This window comes from Boleophthalmus pectinirostris, unplaced genomic scaffold, assembly GCF_026225935.1.
Source record: "Boleophthalmus pectinirostris isolate CB_2022bp ecotype Guang Dong unplaced genomic scaffold, ASM2622593v1 HiC_scaffold_5, whole genome shotgun sequence".
NCBI classification, from domain to species: Eukaryota; Metazoa; Chordata; class Actinopteri; order Gobiiformes; family Gobiidae; genus Boleophthalmus; species Boleophthalmus pectinirostris.
In genome coordinates this window covers 25955647-25973473 of record NW_026571404.1, presented here as the reverse complement: position 1 = coordinate 25973473, position 17827 = coordinate 25955647, and the positions used below count along the sequence as shown (strand labels likewise).

At 38.4% G+C, this 17827-nt stretch overlaps 1 protein-coding gene across 1 annotated transcript in view; it reads right to left on the bottom strand.

Moving 5' to 3' along the window:
• The window catches only part of grid1a (glutamate receptor, ionotropic, delta 1a), a 426969-nt gene that overhangs the window by 51085 nt on the left and 358057 nt on the right, over positions 1–17827 (bottom strand). The window contains exon 6 of the mRNA XM_020921510.2: positions 6713–6886. Coding sequence (XP_020777169.2) covers positions 6713–6886 — 174 coding nt within the window. The remainder of the gene's footprint in view (positions 1–6712; positions 6887–17827) is intronic.

Sequence of the window (17827 nt, the reverse complement as noted above, 5' to 3'; positions counted from 1 at the left end):
ATTATGCTCAAAAAAGAGCCTATAATAAACGTAGAAATAACGGTTGAAGCGGTAGCAGTGCCAATTGTAGTTAGTTGTGTAGTAACTGAAATAGTATTGATCCGTTTGTACAAAAAATACATTAATAAAATTTTTTTTAAAGCAGTTCAGTGTTTTTTCTAAAACTCCAGTTTCATCAGCCCAAAACAAGCACAATAGATAAAATCCTCCAGCTAAGGTAGTCCTGCCCAAGCTTATAACATCATGGAGATGGGTCTCAGGCTCCTGACAGGTCGCCCCAGTGGTACTGAAGGATGGACCAAAGAGAACAAATTTCCCTACAAAGTGTACCTTAACCTACAATATAATATAAAAGCAATACAATAATATAGCAATTTGGTTTCATAACAGGCACTTTCTAAGGAAGTGAACCATTTTCGCTATGTTTATTTATTCTTAAGAGTACTTCTTGTATGTCTGAATCACAATAATGGGGTCCTTGCTTGCAAAAAGATGTGAGGTCGTGTGGGGTGATTGCGGGCGAAACAAAAGCCTTTTTCTTAAGCATCACAATATTGGCTAAGATTCTGTGTTTGGCTGGTGTAAAATCACAGGTTTCCAGCTGTCGCACTGGTGTAATGACAGAGTACAGTGGCACATCCAAACTGACAAAGGCAATAAACAACAACAAAAAATAGCGGTTTCGATCATCTTTTTTCCTCAGCGCTGCCGTAAGCTGTGCAGTTCTCGGATTGATGTGGGCTGTCTTCTGTCCTGCTGAATGCTGATTTGATAGGTCCTCCGGGTCTGAGAGGAAGATCCATGGAAGCAATACAAGCTGCCACTCTGAGCGCTCCGATCATGACAGGTCTCCACACAGAGTCCAGCCCCTCCGTCATCCTAAATATGATCTTTACCTGCTCATAGGTCACATGGTCAGGAGCCTATAGCCAGCAAAATCAAACTTAGCTTGTCACTAGGTTTTACACATCTATAGACTATAAAGAAGTGGAGTAAGGGAGTGTGACGTCACCCATAGTGTTTGGCTCCATCCAAATGAAGCTCACAGTGATAACGGTTATAGAAGTGAATTTGAAGCCGACTTCCACATTAGGAATAGGGATGTATTTATGGACAAAATAGCAAAATAAAAACACCAGGATCATGTAGAGTGGGTCAAGACCAAAATGAGGAGGCTCGCAGCAGCAGTTACAGAGAGAGGGGTGACAATTTTGTAATGTAAAGTCAATTGGAAACAGAGTCAATGGAGCTGGAAGTGCCCCATATTCTCTTCATATTTGGAATGCGGCAGTTAGTGGGTTAGTTATGTCCATTTACATACGGTCTACAGTTTTACCCACACGAATGATAATAAGATAAAATCTTGTAGTCATTTTTGGTACTGAAATCTTTAGATGCAACTGAACACTGATTATGGAAGCTAAATCAGTTAAACTGGATGCTCTGTCTGTCTTGCAACACATTATGGTGGGTGAATGTCTTGCCTGAAGACACAACGACATTATTCACTGAGTCAAATTGGCAATGAAACCTTATGAAAGAGTATGTTTTGTTGCCACACATTTTTGGAATGTGTTGTTGTTTTTACTACTTTTGCAAAACAAAATATAATATAACTAGTGTGGCTTCATCATAAAGGCCAACATAGTAAGTGATATGGTATTTCTATCAAAATTATTCAAAAGAAACTTCATTTGTAACTTCATTTATGTATTGGTAATGCAGTCCATATATGCAGCAAAGATGTAATTTATCAACACGTGAAATATGCTCATTTTCAGTGTTGCAACATTTTGAGTAGTAAAAGCTACTTTCTGACAAATGCTCAAACCTCCACTTCCCCATATTTAACACAGTTATGTGGGAGACAAAGAGGACATTGGTGCAGGCTCCACACAGTTCCACCATCTGCCCTGAGAGAAGGATGGGCCTGCATCAGAGCAACTACAGGGAATACGGCCATTACAGCCCCATGGATTAAAACACACTCAATACTTTAATGTCTCTGGTTGGAGTGCTCCATTTAAAGAGGAAGTCACAATAAAGAGCTGGTACTTACTGTACAAAGAACAGAATGACATTGTGCTGCAGAGATAATACTGCTGAATCCTGCTGAAGGCCGTATCTGCTTTACACACCTGCATTATCACAACCGAAGGACTTTTGGATGAGCTCCAATGTGACAAATCCTATACACAAATGACAGATAACCCGATCAGTGTAGGAGTATGAGCGATATCAATGAACGCTGTGCAATGTTATTTCAATGATGTATCAACCTAGTTTATTTAGGATCTGCATTTCACTTGAGGATACACAGGTCTCAGTTAAATTGTATGTTATGGTCATCAGGTCCTGTTTGAATATGAAATAGTCTCAAGAAGCTAACCTTTATAGATAAAGGATAAAAAAACATTGTTCAAGTAAAGTGTTCTTGTGAAGACACTAGTCCCTTCTGTTGTCACTAGTCCCTTGAATGTCCACATGCTCTATGTGTTGTGTTTTGGTCTGAGATCTGTACACTTGTTTGTATGTTTCCCTGCTGGTGCCTCTTGGCCAGGCCATGTTTGTAAATCAAAAAAAAAAAAAGATCTTCAGTTTGTGAGCAGCTTGGCTAGTGATCAGACACATTTCCGTACAAAGAGACTGGAAGCAACTTTTCATTGCAAAATGCATGAGAGACTGGTGTTTACCGCCAACATGAACGCCGGAGTGGATGTACCATTCACTCCAGCTCCACCTTGTGAAAAACAAGGGTGTTTGGAGGCCAAACAATCCTGAGGAGGATCTGAGGAGGAGGTACAAACAGGTCAGACATGGACCTACACCCTGAAGTGAGAACCACTGTTCTTCTGAAGATAGTGGCACCTTGTTAGCAACAAAGACAAGGTACCAACCAGCCTCCAGTACTCATTCTCCTCGTGAGCAATGGATTCAGTCTCAGAGGAGGAGACTGCAGAGACCCAGCCTCTCATGTCGTCTACCTCCACTTGGTGGCGCTACAGTCCACAGGGATTCACATTTTAAAGTGATCCCACCCATTAAACCCCACAGAGGGCATAAGATAATCTTACCCCCCATCTGTGGGGCTCAGTCCAAAGAGACCAGCTTCTCTTTGGGACAGCATGCAGCCTCTGGAGAACCAGGGAGAACCACTTAGGGACCCAGACTGCCTTTGGTTCTGCCACTGATATCACCCAAGGGTGAAGATTTTTTTTCTCTTTTTTCAACTCTGCTTCCATTCACCTGCTCTTTTCTCACTACAAAACTATCATCAGACATGTGTTATGTCCCACTTTGGGACAACAGGCAGTCCTTGCTGAGTCTAGGAGTCAATCCCAGAATCTCAAAGTGCCTCTGATAGTGGCTCCTTCAGTACCATGCAAAGGTAAAACATTTGTTAAAAAACTTTAGCTAAAGAAAACTGAGCATCTTTATTTACAACACAACAACACAACAACAAATGTGTCCAAAGCATCACAGAGATTGTCACCCTGCTTATTTTGATTCTGCATGGACCCAGGTTTCAATTGGTAGTAAGATAAGAGATGAGTGTGATGATACTAATCCATAATATAGCTACAGGAAAGTGTCTATAGAAAACAAGTGTCCAGTTACTTTAAACAACTGTTCTTATTTGCAGATACTAACAGGTTTAAGCCCAATTAAATATTGATGAGGTTTATTTTATGGGTCTTCTCTGTGGTACTGAAAAATGCTTGAATGTGATTATATATAATTATCTTAACTTTAGTGCAATCAAGTGCACCATAAATGCAACTGAATGTGTTTTTAAATTGCATTATTTCGCCTAATAGGACTAAGCACTTATGTATCTGATAATAATAACTACAGGTGGCTAGGACTCACATACATTTACCTAGATACATTCACTTTTTGGGGAAAAAAACCCCAACAACTTTTCAGAGTAGTTTTGTGACATCTTTGTTGAGTAATATTTAGTTTGAAGTAATAGTACTCTTGAGTAAAAGCTGGTTATTCATCCCTCTGTAAGTCTATTGGTGACTTTCATTCATTAGTGCCTCTTAAACCAATCTTTAAAATATTAGTTTTTGTAATTTCCGTGTCTATTCTTTGAAAATACCAGAATCTGTAGATTATTTTATGTTCTGGTCACATTCACTCAAAACAGACTTTAAATACATTTTACGTCCAAACTCGCATTCTGTACTCAAGTTTCTCCAAATACTTTTTACTTGAGTATTTATTTGTATTTGTAATTATTTTTTGTCAGTGTCATACTACTCTACTTGAGTAGTAGTATTTTAAACGATACTATTACTTGAGCGATTTTTTTTTATATCTCCACCCACCTCTGATAGCATTTCTTTTTCACAATAAACTTCAAAAATCTTTAGCTATTAGCTGAAGTTGCTCTAAAGTTGGATTGAAAGTGAACTGATCCTTCCCAGTGTTAAAACAACATTTTTCTCCTCCTCCAGAGCCTCTCAAAGTCACAGTGGGCTCAATCATTGGTATTCAGGGGCATGCATGTTCCTCGTAATTACCTTATCTGGGGAGCTCAATCTCCACCCAGTCGCATACATAATCATTGGATAATATTTGCATTCATGTGGCACTTTCCAGATGCTTGTCTATAATGTCCACTGGCAATAGCTGCGTATGATTTAGCGGCGAGACAGCAAGGGTCAACTTATAAACTACTATAAAGCCATCCTATACAACAATGAGCAACAACATTTTTACATTAAGTACAACCATTGAAAATAAATGGGGTTTTACAGTATTATGCAAATGAGATAAAAAATACATGAGACGGCAAATCTTGACTAAATCGGGACTTAACTGGGGCATGCACAATGAGATAGAATCAGATGTACAGACTGCAGGTGAAAGATAACACAAAATGTGAACTAAACACAATTCAAAACAGGGACTAAACTAAGCATATAAAGTCAACTGTATAGCCTTACACTTCTATTGGCATTTATTCATTTGCATATGTTCTTATTTCTCTAAATACTTTCATTCTTCTTACTTGGAGCAGGTTTGACTCTCCAAACACCGGACCTGTAACATGGGCTGATGGTGTCATTTCAGATTTAACACCATACACTGGGTCATTCTAGGCATTTTAAAAAAATTTTTCATTTGTATCCGACGCATTAAGAAAATAAAAGCAAAAATGAAGAACGAAGTAAATAGAGGGCAGTGGGCGTATACCAGTGGTGGTGAAAGTGAGGGTTGATTGGTAATATGACGCCTTGAAAATAAGTGATTAAAGATTGCTCAAACATGCACCAATCACTCTAAATACAAAATTGAGAGAGTAATTGAGAAGTGGAAACAAGTCTAACATGATTAAAAGCTCTTAAAGGTGGATTTAGAGTGTTAAGTCTGCAAAATCTTGAGTCTACACCAGTTGTAAACTTGATTATAATAGTTCTCAGGTATAAAAAATATTCTGGTATATAAGATATCAGTGAAAACTTGCTGCAGAAGTACACACTGTTTATGAGTACAATGATGGCCTTCACAGCAGCACCCAAAGTGACTATAAACTCTACAAAGGCGGGATAAAGCCCCAAAATATGCAGAGGAGAGAAAGAACACAACCTTGCCACCAGTCAAATACCACATTAAAATTCATTCATCACGAGCGTGTGTGTTCCTGCCTTCCTCTATGGCTTTGTATGCATACAGGCTGCTGTGGGACCTCATGCGCTGTATGCTGGGATAGACTGAGCATATGAATGTGAGGCTGACATTTTGATTACTCAGCAGGAACGGGCCGAGCAGCAAGATGTGAGCGAGTTTGAAAAAGTCACAGGTTAGAAGGGAGATGTTGTACAGTCGGCGAAATGATCTGCTTCTAGTTCCAGCAGGAAGACACTGATGTAACCTTCTTATGAGCTTGTAAAAGTCAAACGCAAGAGCTAAGCAAGGATAACAACTCAACTTTTAGGGATGAACACCAAGCCAAGGTCATGTCCAAGGAAGGTATGAGTAGACTGCAGAGGGTAAGCTCATACAGAGAGAACGGCCATGAATCTGCTGTTAATGTTAAGTCATTATATGGACTGTGTGATGCTAAATACGGTGTTAAATACTGCAATTTGCCCATTGTTGGACAAATATAATTTCATCTTGAACAAAAAGACATTTTATTAAAAAAAAAAAAAAAACCTCAGACTGCTATGAAACCCCATAAGATGAAGAAGATTATTCCAAAACTGAGCTCAATCAAAAAGAACACATTTATTTAACAAAAATATTCAAATAAATATTAGGCTGGATAGATGTTCTAACTTACACGTACACTTATAATATGTATAATACTTATAATACTTAGAGGCATCAATTACATTTGACAGTAGAACATATTATGTGTTTGATTTAGACGTTATGGCTGAAAAGATTGGGACCCCCTTTGTATTATACCCAGGAACATTCAAGGTAAAACAAGAACATTTCCACAGACAAACAGGTGGCAGGTCCAGCAGCAGTAAAGTTACATGGCGCCCCATAAGTTGCCTTGCCCACAAAAATGACATATCTCACCATTTCTATGATTTCTGGCCTCCAGAAACAAGTGCAAAACAACCACAACATAGACACAAACACAAACAGTAGCAGAAAATTGTAATAATTCAACAAAGTCATCCCAATAAGCTTCAAGGTGATCAATACACCATTACCAAAGTGTTGAAGTGTGTGAGTGCGTGCTCACCTCCAGGGACTGCAGATAGCCCTCCTGTGGGTCGCAGAGCAGAGAGGAGATGCGGTGGTTGTTCCTCATACAGCGCACATTGGTGTCCCTCCACAGCGGGAAGATCTGACGGATGATGGTCATCCTGCCCAAAGAGGTGTGAACCAGCTCCATGATGTCAGCATCGCTCACCTCCTGAGGAACAAGCACAGGATACAGGTTAGAGGCACATATGCTCGGCTCTGTGCAATAGATGGACCAGGGTAGTGGGGCACAAATGGAAACATATTACAAGCTACAGACTCTTAGAACTAGACAATGCGATTTGGCTTGGTCTGGTTTTAACACAAAAAATAATATCACTTCTTCCTCCATAGTCTGAACTCTGCTTCAAAACACATGATTTATTGACAGTGGACTGGATGTGGACTTCTCAGTTAAAATAAAAACCCAACCACAATGACAATGAGACGTCACTGATTCACAATCTCTTGATCTTTCAATGCCCTAGTTAAGCTATGGACTATTCTTGAGGATCTGGAGACAGGGACATACACAGGAAACCCACCTATACACAAAGACAATGATGCCATTAACAAATACAGTGATACCATTAACAAATGCAAGTACTTCATCTGGATTCTCAAAGTCAAGTATCAGTAAATTCTCCACTAACCATTTCAGAAAATTTGGTCTTTTAGAATTACTTTTCTGTTCAAGTAGTTAAAAGTTCAACAGACATTTTTAGTAATAAACATGCATAAACCATAATCATACTCTAATCATAATAGTTTTTGGAAAACTGTGAATGTACTACAACATTTTGATAACATTTTCTAGTATTTCTTGCTGTGATCTGGTGAGTGGCAGGGGACTTTAGCACTAGTGAAAAGCATGAACAAAATCTGACATGGCCGTGTGCGGGATTTGAACGGTGTAGTCGACAGTTGAGCTCAGCCCATCGGGTCGCTTCAATAAAATGTTGGCGTCTCAAATGTCAGGGAGTGATATTTCCAGCAGATATTATGCATGAGAGAATAAACACATACTTGAGTAAAACAGTCAGGGCTCAGAGGAGGCACAATACAAGTCTAGTAGCTCTACAATATTACAACTATTTACTCCTCTCGCCTAATGAAGGTAATTGCTCTGAGAAAAAAAAAAAAAAAAAAAAAAAATATATATATATATATATATATATATATATATATATATATATATATATATATATATATATATAATAACACATAAAAAAGAAATGCAAATGTAGGTTGAATGTAATGACTTTTACTGATTCAATTATGGGACAGAAATTACTGGTCATTTGAACTATAATGATGGAAACTGTGATGGTAAAGAAAGATTTATAACCTATTTCCAACAATTTTTCACATTACGTAAAAAATTTTTATTAAATTAAATAAAAGAGATGCAAGTAGATTTTTGCTAAACTGCGTCAACAAAATGGTAGTTTAGTCATGATTTAAGATACTAAATAAATTGATATGACATTAAAGAGGGCATGATTTACTTATTATATTTAAATATATATTTAGATCACCATGTTACCTTTTATTGTTTTGAAAATGCTATGCTCATCAAAAACAACACAATTAACATGTTTAATAGGTTTCATTTTAGTTGTTGATGCTGGGTGCCCCCTTCGTTTGCTCACTTCCCCTTCAAAGAGCTATCACAACATAATCAGCATGCATCCCACTAACGATTGAAGTTTATTGTTTTGTTTCATGTTTTTATATATTTATGATCAAATGTGTGGGAGTGTGGGTGATGTAGGTTTGGCTAATTATATTTGTAAGCCTAGTTCGAATAGGACCAGGGAGAGATCAGTACATTACTCAAACATGCATGGATGACATATAAAACCTCTTGCATGTTTTTTTTTGTTTTGTTTTGTTTTGTTTGTTTTTTTTTAGAAATGGACACCATTATAACAAAAAGATACTAAAAGTCCATGTTGCATAATACCCTCTTTAAGTCAACATTTTGGATTGCCAAAATCTTACTAGATCTCCCATCCCACTTCTTCCTGCGCTTTTACAATCAGGCTTACATTAGACAAAAACAACCCATTCTGTATTCTAAGCACATTTCAATTTACCCAGCTCCTCCATGTGCATCAACAGTCAATCATTTTCACATTTTCTGTTTGTTTGTCATTACTCACACAGCCCTTCAACTCTATTAAGTTTCACAGCGCTGCCCGGTGGTGGGAGGGCGCCTAACCCATGACCTCTCCCTCCGCGTACTGCGTGCATTCACTATGGTCAAGGGAGATTTATCCTTGTGAAGACCCAAATCAATATTCATGAGACTCAAAGCTGCTTGCCTGTCTCCCAAAGCAGGGCCCTGGTTGTTGCTGTAGCAGACAGTGAGTCTCTTGGGTAACATAGAGTTCATTTACTATCTGACAATAAGGCTGTGAGGTTGCAGCAGGGTCACCACTCACAACATAGGGGCAGGCTTAATCCTCAACCACACACGCCTGAATCCATGTCCTTCATATGTTTTCCTAATCAGATATCAGATCTGAGTGTCCCCCCGTCGACCTCTCCGTGTTTCTCCAATGGGTCCCTGTACTCCCACAGAGCTAATTTCCAGCTGCCTGCTTTTCCATTCGTAGTGTAATTCAGCTTTCATTTCAATCTGCACCTCCCGGCCCCTTTATCTCGCTATCATTCTCTCCCAGTATATTTTACATGGTATATGAGCAGCCAACATGCTATCATATGCCTTAACTCTTGACATAAATTGGGACTGAAATATTAAAATGTCTTTTCATGCCCTGCTAAATATGAAATACAAGAAAAAACGCAATAAGGAAATGAGAGGTTGGAATGTGGTACAAGGAAAAGTACTCAGTTTATACTGAGGCTTCACCAGTCATCCATAACATTATGACCACCTGTCTGTTATATTGTTGCTCATAATAATCTGCTAGAGTAATTGCATTTATAATAGCTTATTAGCATGGTATGACTTTATAGTCACTATAATATAAATTATGGTCTTAAAAAGCATGAAGAAAGACTTGAGGTTAAGGTACCCTGCTATCCCTGTGGGAAAATATGACCTCTGCATTTGACCCATTCTTCAGTGCCGCTGCTCCTGAGGCAACTAATCAAGAACAGTGGGTGTGGCAAGGTGCCATATAAAATGTAAATGTCTGCCAGGTGTCATGTCAGGTGCCACAAATACTGCCAGGTGCCACGTCAGGTGTCACACATACTGTCAGGTGACAGAAAATAGTGGCAGGTGCCACGGAGCAGCTGTGGCAGCTGCCAATGTCAGAAACTGAGCCTGCTGTCAATCGGCTGTTGTAAATAATTTAGTTTACCTATTATTTAGTTTACTAATTTGCAGGAAAACGCAAACAGCTAATCTGATAATTCTACATTCACCTTTTTAATATGTTTCTCCAAAGTTAATGGGCACTTTTATTCATCAAAATTTGATCCGCTCTGCTTGTCCAAATGCTCTTTTAATCCCTGCTCGGTCGCCCCTCTGCTCTGTATAATGACTGCATATTTTATGAGAAAGACTGAGAGAATTGGAGCAATAATGCAATTTCCGAGGTATATCGGTGTGCGCGCCTCTCTGCGGGTGGTTCTAGCTCATCTCCTTTTCTCCTCTGACTGTTTTTGTGACTCCTGACAGTCAGTCATCTGGAACCCCATGCATATTCATGAGGCCGGCATGCCACATTAATCAGATGAATTATGCTGAATGGTTCAGAGAGCTGCACCCTCACGTCCGAGCTAATAAGAGCCAGAGCCACCCTGGTTTTGTGTTGGAAAGTTGTGCCACTAAAGCAGATGACCCCCCAGTGACACCCACCCAAAGGATACAGATGACAAAACCTCACCATTTTTCTCGACAGCACTTTGGTACGTCAGGCTCCTATGCTTTTAAAGAACCAAAAATAACACGTTTCAACAACTCCAGATTCGAGATGTGTTTTTCTGGTGAGAATCATTTTAGATTTCTGATGTTGTCACAGTAAATCACCATCTTTCGTGTAACTTTATCATCTGTATCTTTGCACATGACAACTCCATGGCCTCCTTCACCACATCCATAAATCTCCTCTTTGGTCTCCTTAAGCCTCCTGCCCGCCAGCTCTAACCTCAGCATCCTTCTACTGATACGTGTCCTTTTTGACTTTATCTCCAAAGCATCTTACATGAGCTGTCCCTCTGATGCACTCATTTCTAATCCTATCTGCTCTCGTCACTCCCAAAGTGAGTCTCAGTAACATCTTAAGCTCTGATATCACCAGCGCCTTTTTCCTCAATGTCACTTAACTAACATTGCTGGATTCCTGTAGACAATGTCATGTCATACATCACACGAAGTTATGTTAAAGGTCCTATATTATTAAAATGTACTTTTTGAATCTTTAAGCCATGTTATAATGCTGTTACCTCCCCAAACAAAGCCCAATTCCGGGTATGGTTTTAATAAGGATGCAACATTATAACATAGATCAGAAAATAGCATAAAATTGGTTATTTACACTTAATTGTCCCAGTAGGGGAAAGCTTGTCATCTGCATTTGACCCATCCTTCAGTGCAGCTTGGGCAACCTAAAGTTTTCCACACGTTCTTAGAGACACATTTTTTCACCTCTAGTCCTTGCCATCCAGATAGTGTCTCTTAAATTTTGTCTTCTAGCAATAACGCCAGTTATAAGGATATCAAATTTGGCTCAAAAACCTAATGATAACATTTAGTTTAGTTTTGGCCACATATTTTGTCCTTTCACAGAACAATTAAAAGGTAAAAAGGTTTGAATCTTGAGGTTTGAGTTTTTTGGGGGTTTTTTAAGACAGAAAAGCAATACTGGTGATTCTATTTCTCGGAGCAGGGCTAGACACCAAAATGCCTTAAATCAAGCTCAATTGTCAAATGATCCTTTTTGTTGCTGCCTAGTCATGTATGAATCATTCACACAAATACAATATGCATTCTTAATCACGGCCACAGTTCAATTATAAGTTTAAGTCTGTTTGAATTTTCACTGGCACTTGCTTAGAGCTGAGCTGGGGCGAACAAAGCTTTGTGTATGTTGTATGAATGCATAGCTTTTATGTGCTGCCAGCCCGACTACTGAAAAGGCCATTAATTAAAGAACAAAAAGTGCAAATACACACAGACAATACAAAATATGACGTCCTGCTGTCCCTACAACCCCTCAGTACACTGATAGTGAAAAGCAGAGTGATTTGTAATAATAGAGGAGTGAAAGGCGGCTGGCTGTGTTAGTCACACAATAACACTACACTGTATTTTATTCAAAGAGTGTTGCATCACACAAAACCATCATCTATTCATTGACAGTGTTGTGGTTGATCACAGCCTTCAATTCGGGGAAAATTAACTAAATGTGGGACCCATAGTTCACTGCTATGATATAATAAGCTTATACTAGGCCACTGTATTATGGAAGAGTGTGGAGATTAGCAGCAGGGTCATCTTATGAAAAACACAACAGAGTATAATGTTCAAGCTACCACATGTAATGGAGCACCTGAAAAACATTATTATTATATATCTATTAATGCAAGGAACGTCTGTCTGTGTGTCGTCCTGTTCCACGCACAAGCTTCTCTGAATGGACAGGCTTCAAAGTAGTTCAGTAATTTTGTTTTAAAGATGATCTATTTGAATTTGCATTTAATTGCACTTAAATTGAGAACATTTTGAAAAAAATAATGGGGTCAACATTTCATTTTTATAGAGTGTAAATTCCTCAATGGTGTAAGGTTGTGTATTTTTGGGTCTGAATAAACCTGTAAAAAATAATGCATGACAGCTCAGGAGCCTACGTGTAACTGTTAGTAAGATTAACATGCACCAAAGAAAATCAATATTTTGCACTTCATAGTTAATCCATCATCCAAGTTAGTACCGGTGTAGCTGTATTGAAAAATGAAGCATATTTTTACTTCATGTTATTTTTTCTTCCTATCATTGTACTTGTCTTTCTTGAGTTGAAATGTGTGGTTTATTCTATTAATTTGCTTTCTAAAGTTATGGCCAATTGCTTTAATGATTACATCAGGTTTGTGGGTGGCATTCTGAGTGGGCCAGCTGGCACTAACAGACCAGCGTCATGTTTCTGCTGCTAGTGGACACAGTGTATACTTGTCCACAGGACCAAACAGGATTATGTGGGCACTCACTTGATCATGTGTGATGCCTCCAATATAAACATGTTCAAATTCTTCTTAGAAAATATATCATTAGACTTTAGATTCACAAAATGTATGCACAACCTTTAGAAACATTTTGATTGTTTAAAGGTGCATTACATCACATTTCAGGTGGCTGCTTATTTCATGAAAGGTTCCACAGCATGGTATAAATGTAAAAGCCATTTATTTATGAAAAACAAAACAAAAGATAAGCGTGATGCCTTTTTGTGGAACGTTCCAGGCAAAATATTTCCTTGGAGAACAGAAGGTTTTGATATACTTCCCCTTTATTTGGACTTATACATTATTTTGTGTTCCTTATACAATATATCTGTACTTGGGCAAGACATTTAGCTTGAAAACATGGAAAGAAATCAGTGAGAGGGCCTTTAAGTACTTTCAAAAGACTGAACTCAAATTTGGGGGAACCAAGGACCAGGATTAAACCAGGACTAATCAAGGTCTAAACTAGGACTAAAGCAGGTCTTAGGACTAATGCTGAATCCAGATCTAAACCATGACAAAACTCAAGCTGCACAGATAAAGTTCTGACTCTTACCACAGTTTGAGAAACACTGATATAGACAGTCCAACGATGCAAACTATGAGGATGTTTTACACTGACAGAAGGTACAAGAAGTTTTGTTATATTATATAGGGAGTCTGCATAAAGTGAGCTCCTTAAGCGCTATGGTGACATGCTCCAGTGCTGTGCTCGCCGCTGTAACTTTTACATAATATGCTCAGTGGAGAATGCGCCTGTCTAAGCTCCATTAGATTTATGACCATCATGCTGACGTTTCCTGTGGTCACCATTTCTGGGTTAGTTTATCATATTTTGACATCTCTTAGGAATCTGAACCCAGAGAATACATGACGCATAATCTGATATTTTTGTTATAGAAATGTCTTTTTTAAAAACAAGGAATAGCCTAGAGAGAAGTGCTATAATAGAAAGTGCATTACTGTAGCCAGTTTATGTCTTTGCTTTGATGGGCAGATCCACGAGGCATCAGTCATATTATGACTGTCCTCCCAGACTGGCGTGTCACAGCAGGCATGGTCACCTAATCCATCAATATTCCCACGCGGCACTGTTGGGCTTCTGAAAGGATGAAAAACAACAAGAAAATCTCCCCGGATGTGCTATCCATCTGAGTCCAGCAGACAGTGGCGGATGCGCACAACCTTCTGTGTAGTACAGCTGCAGAGCTGTGCTCCAGTGGGTGGGGAGAAGGAGCGGCACTCTTCATTTTGTCAACTGTAATATTTTGTCATAGTTTTCATCAATGGAATATTTACTGATAAAATAATACATGACTAAATGTATGACTAAAAGCACAGACATTTTTGTAGATTTTTCAAACTAGATACTGTGCAATGGTTGAACTACTTGTGAGTGAGTACGCACAGTGACCATTTCAAAGGGTCAGAATTGGGACTTGTGAAAAAACTGTGTGGTGTATCCACTACACTACAGTGTGTGTCTGAAGTGTCTGGACTAGTGGAGCTGTTGGTTTTAAGTTGGTTTCTCTGCTCACAGAATCAAGTTCATGTCAGGTATTAAAATAGTCAACAGTGTGTCTTTTTGGTTTTGACAGTTTGGTGACACACCTGACAGTTTCTTCTTATATATCCTATTTCATCTTTTCACTTACTTTTATTTGTCTGTGAATCAAAGTGCATCCTCAACTTTAAGGATAACATTTCACTCAGTGCAGCTTAACACATGGAGACATCTGCCCTTCACCTAAAATGTATGATGAACAGGGCTCCACTACATGTTCAAAGTGACACTTTGCTGACTTGCCACACAAGGCACCCGGGTTAGGGTTAGATGACCGAGAGTTATGCGTCTAACTGTGCATCACTGGTCACTTCATTCACCACCAAGCAGTTACACTACAGCTACATTTCCTTTTTTACCTACACTATTTGTTTCCATGTCTAGTCTGATGTTTATTACATGAGCAGGTTTTTGTATGACATGATATTTTCAATCTCACCCACCCAGTATTCAGTTTACTCTAATTCATGCTTTTATCACATTTGTTGCCTAGCATCAAAAGCATAATGTAGCCACAAGAGAAAGAAACCCTGCACCTAACCATAGAGTGCAGGTGCAGAGAGTCCCTATGTAAGCTTTTTAAAATGAATGTCACATGTGGGCTAGATCTGACCAGCAGAGTGTGGGGACTTGTGTATGCTTCACAAGATTCAAAGCTGGCAATCCCCGTACAAAGGTTTGTCATATGAAGTGTAGCGGGACACAATAAACAGGATTTACAATGGCAGCACGAGAAGTAGAATTTACAATAAGATGAGTAAGGATTCAGGGAGGACTACTAGACTATAGAAGTGCTGCACCACAACTTTCAAACAACAGCTACAATGTTGATCTCGACTATGTTGTTTACTTGGAGCGTATTTATCATGTTTGGCGATCTCTCTGACTAGTTTTAAAAAATTCTTAATCTAAGCAAACATATCTGCCAAGGAAGAGGTGAGAAAATTGCACTTAACAATGAGCTAAGAAAAATCAAAACACGAGTAGTTTTGATTAAAATAAGAAAAATCCTTCAAAACTGTTTCCAAACTGACCAAATAATGCAGAACTAGCTAAAATATCTAAACTTGTCAGCTGACTAAAATAAGCTGATATGCAGAAGTAGCTTTTCCTTTTTATCTCAACAGTTTAAAATTTTGATTTATTATGCCCATTTTCTCCACCGAAGGCCAATGTCTGGTCAAAACATGCTCATGAATGGAAATAGATTTTTCCCATTAGCCTTTTAAAGTTGTGCTCAAGGTTATTGTCTGATTGATTTTGATTGGCTGAGAGAAAAAGACTAACTCTACCTTTTTGAAGCAAACTAGAAAAGATTCAAATAAATGTAATAGGTTATATTCAGAGGAGACAGCGGAGCTAAAGGGTCATTGAAATGCTTAAAGAAATACAGATACACTGAGGTCTGGTGAATAGATGCTGGGGAGACATAACTTCACACTGAATCGCAACACATCATCTATTAAGGGAGCGCCACAGAAATTAACATGCCATTAGTTCATACTTTACTGGTGTCGGATGCTATTAAAGCTAATGTCTTGGTAGAAGTTGGGGCTAATTGGATGAAAGCTATTGGAGTTTCAATGCGATACTCATGACCAATTACAAGCATGTTTTTCAATAGCTCTGACAAGAATATTGACTATTTTAAGGATAAAAAAATGATCAAATGCTTAATAATCACATTGATATTTTAAGTTGCCATCTGGTTAAAAAAATACATTTAGAAATTGGTATCAAATATTTTTAATACTTGTACATCCAACATAGACCTAATCATGCTATAATGATTTTCCTCCTCATCGTCAGCTTTGTATGAGTTTTGAGTTTTAGTCCAACATTTGAGGTGTCAGAAGAAGTTTTTCACTGATACTGTGATTCTTTTTTTTTTCTGCAGTTTTGAAATGGAAGTCAACAGTCAAAGTGGAAATCAACAGACACAATTTAGTCAGTTCAGATCATTACTGCCATGTCCTTTTTAAATCAGGATCACCATCTATAAACAGGATTTTTGAAATGTAGCTTCTATAATGTCTATACCATTGCAAGTTATGTTTTCCAAGCAGCTACATTTCATACCTCAGTGTTTATTGGATTTGTCATGGATAGAATGTTAACCTTTTTTTGCACAATATGTCTTTAAAATGGAGCAGTGTATAATCTAATCATTATTTTACTGGAGTGCACACTTCAATAAAGCAGCAATTCCATTCTACAATAAGAGCGCTTTCAATTTTGGTCACTTTTTTATCTAATAATTATGTTTATGCATTTACAGCGCCCACTCCTATAAATCATAATACAGTGACTGCCAATCAATAGCTGCCATGTTAATGCCTCATATGAGCTGGAGAAGAGTCGGCTCACAGCGCATGTTCTCTGTTGTGTTTACTAATGTCCTGTGTAAATCACCTGGACACCTTTTACCTTAAGTGTGTCAGCCCATCCTCTGAGTGCCACTGTCCTCTTATCTCTAAATCAATGAAATTGCAGCAGTGAGGTAAAACCCAGGCAGAGTGCGCTCTTCTGTATTCTGTAAGTGCACCTACATTTTGTGCTGTTACAGGCACTTTAGAAGACCATTTAGGTCAATGTCAGACGCAGGGCTATGGTGACACGGAAGGGACAAACAAAAGCAACAGTTAATACTTTAAGGCAATTACACAATATCTAATATGAGCCGGCTCCCCAGACGAGCAGGGGAAATCAAGACGAACAACACAAATTAAGAAGTTTGGATGAAAGTGCACAATGACTTTTCTCATAAAACTGTGTTGACTGAAGAGACACCAAGGAAATGAACAAAGTGCAACAAAATAGATACAATTATGTAAGACTTTCTTAAAAACAGAGATTCCTGACATGATTATAGATCAAGGAAGTCAGAGCCCGCCATGTTGTGTTTAGTCTAACTACATGATACAACATACAATTACATTTAATTATGCATTAAAAACTGGAATTGCTTTGTGCTCTTCATTGTTTGCATGCTATTTTGAAGTATGTACTTTTAACTTTCTTTTATCATTCTTCTTTTGGTAAAACACTTTGAATTACGCTGAGTATGAGTTGTACTCACTGAGTAAACTCACACCTGAACCACTCTTATCTGCTGGACAAATGGCCATTGGGCTGATATAGTATTCATTCCATTCATTATTGCAAAAATCAATCAGTAAATAAAAACTCAGAAAAACAGTCTTGCTGGAAACGAGGTCAGCCCTCCAGAACAAACTAACTTGGCCTAGTGGTGTCCCAAGTTTTGATGTCATACTGTGGAATATTGGACTGGACCTTGGACCAGAAAAGTAACAATAGTGCACCTTTAATAAGAAATGTGGCGTTTTGCTA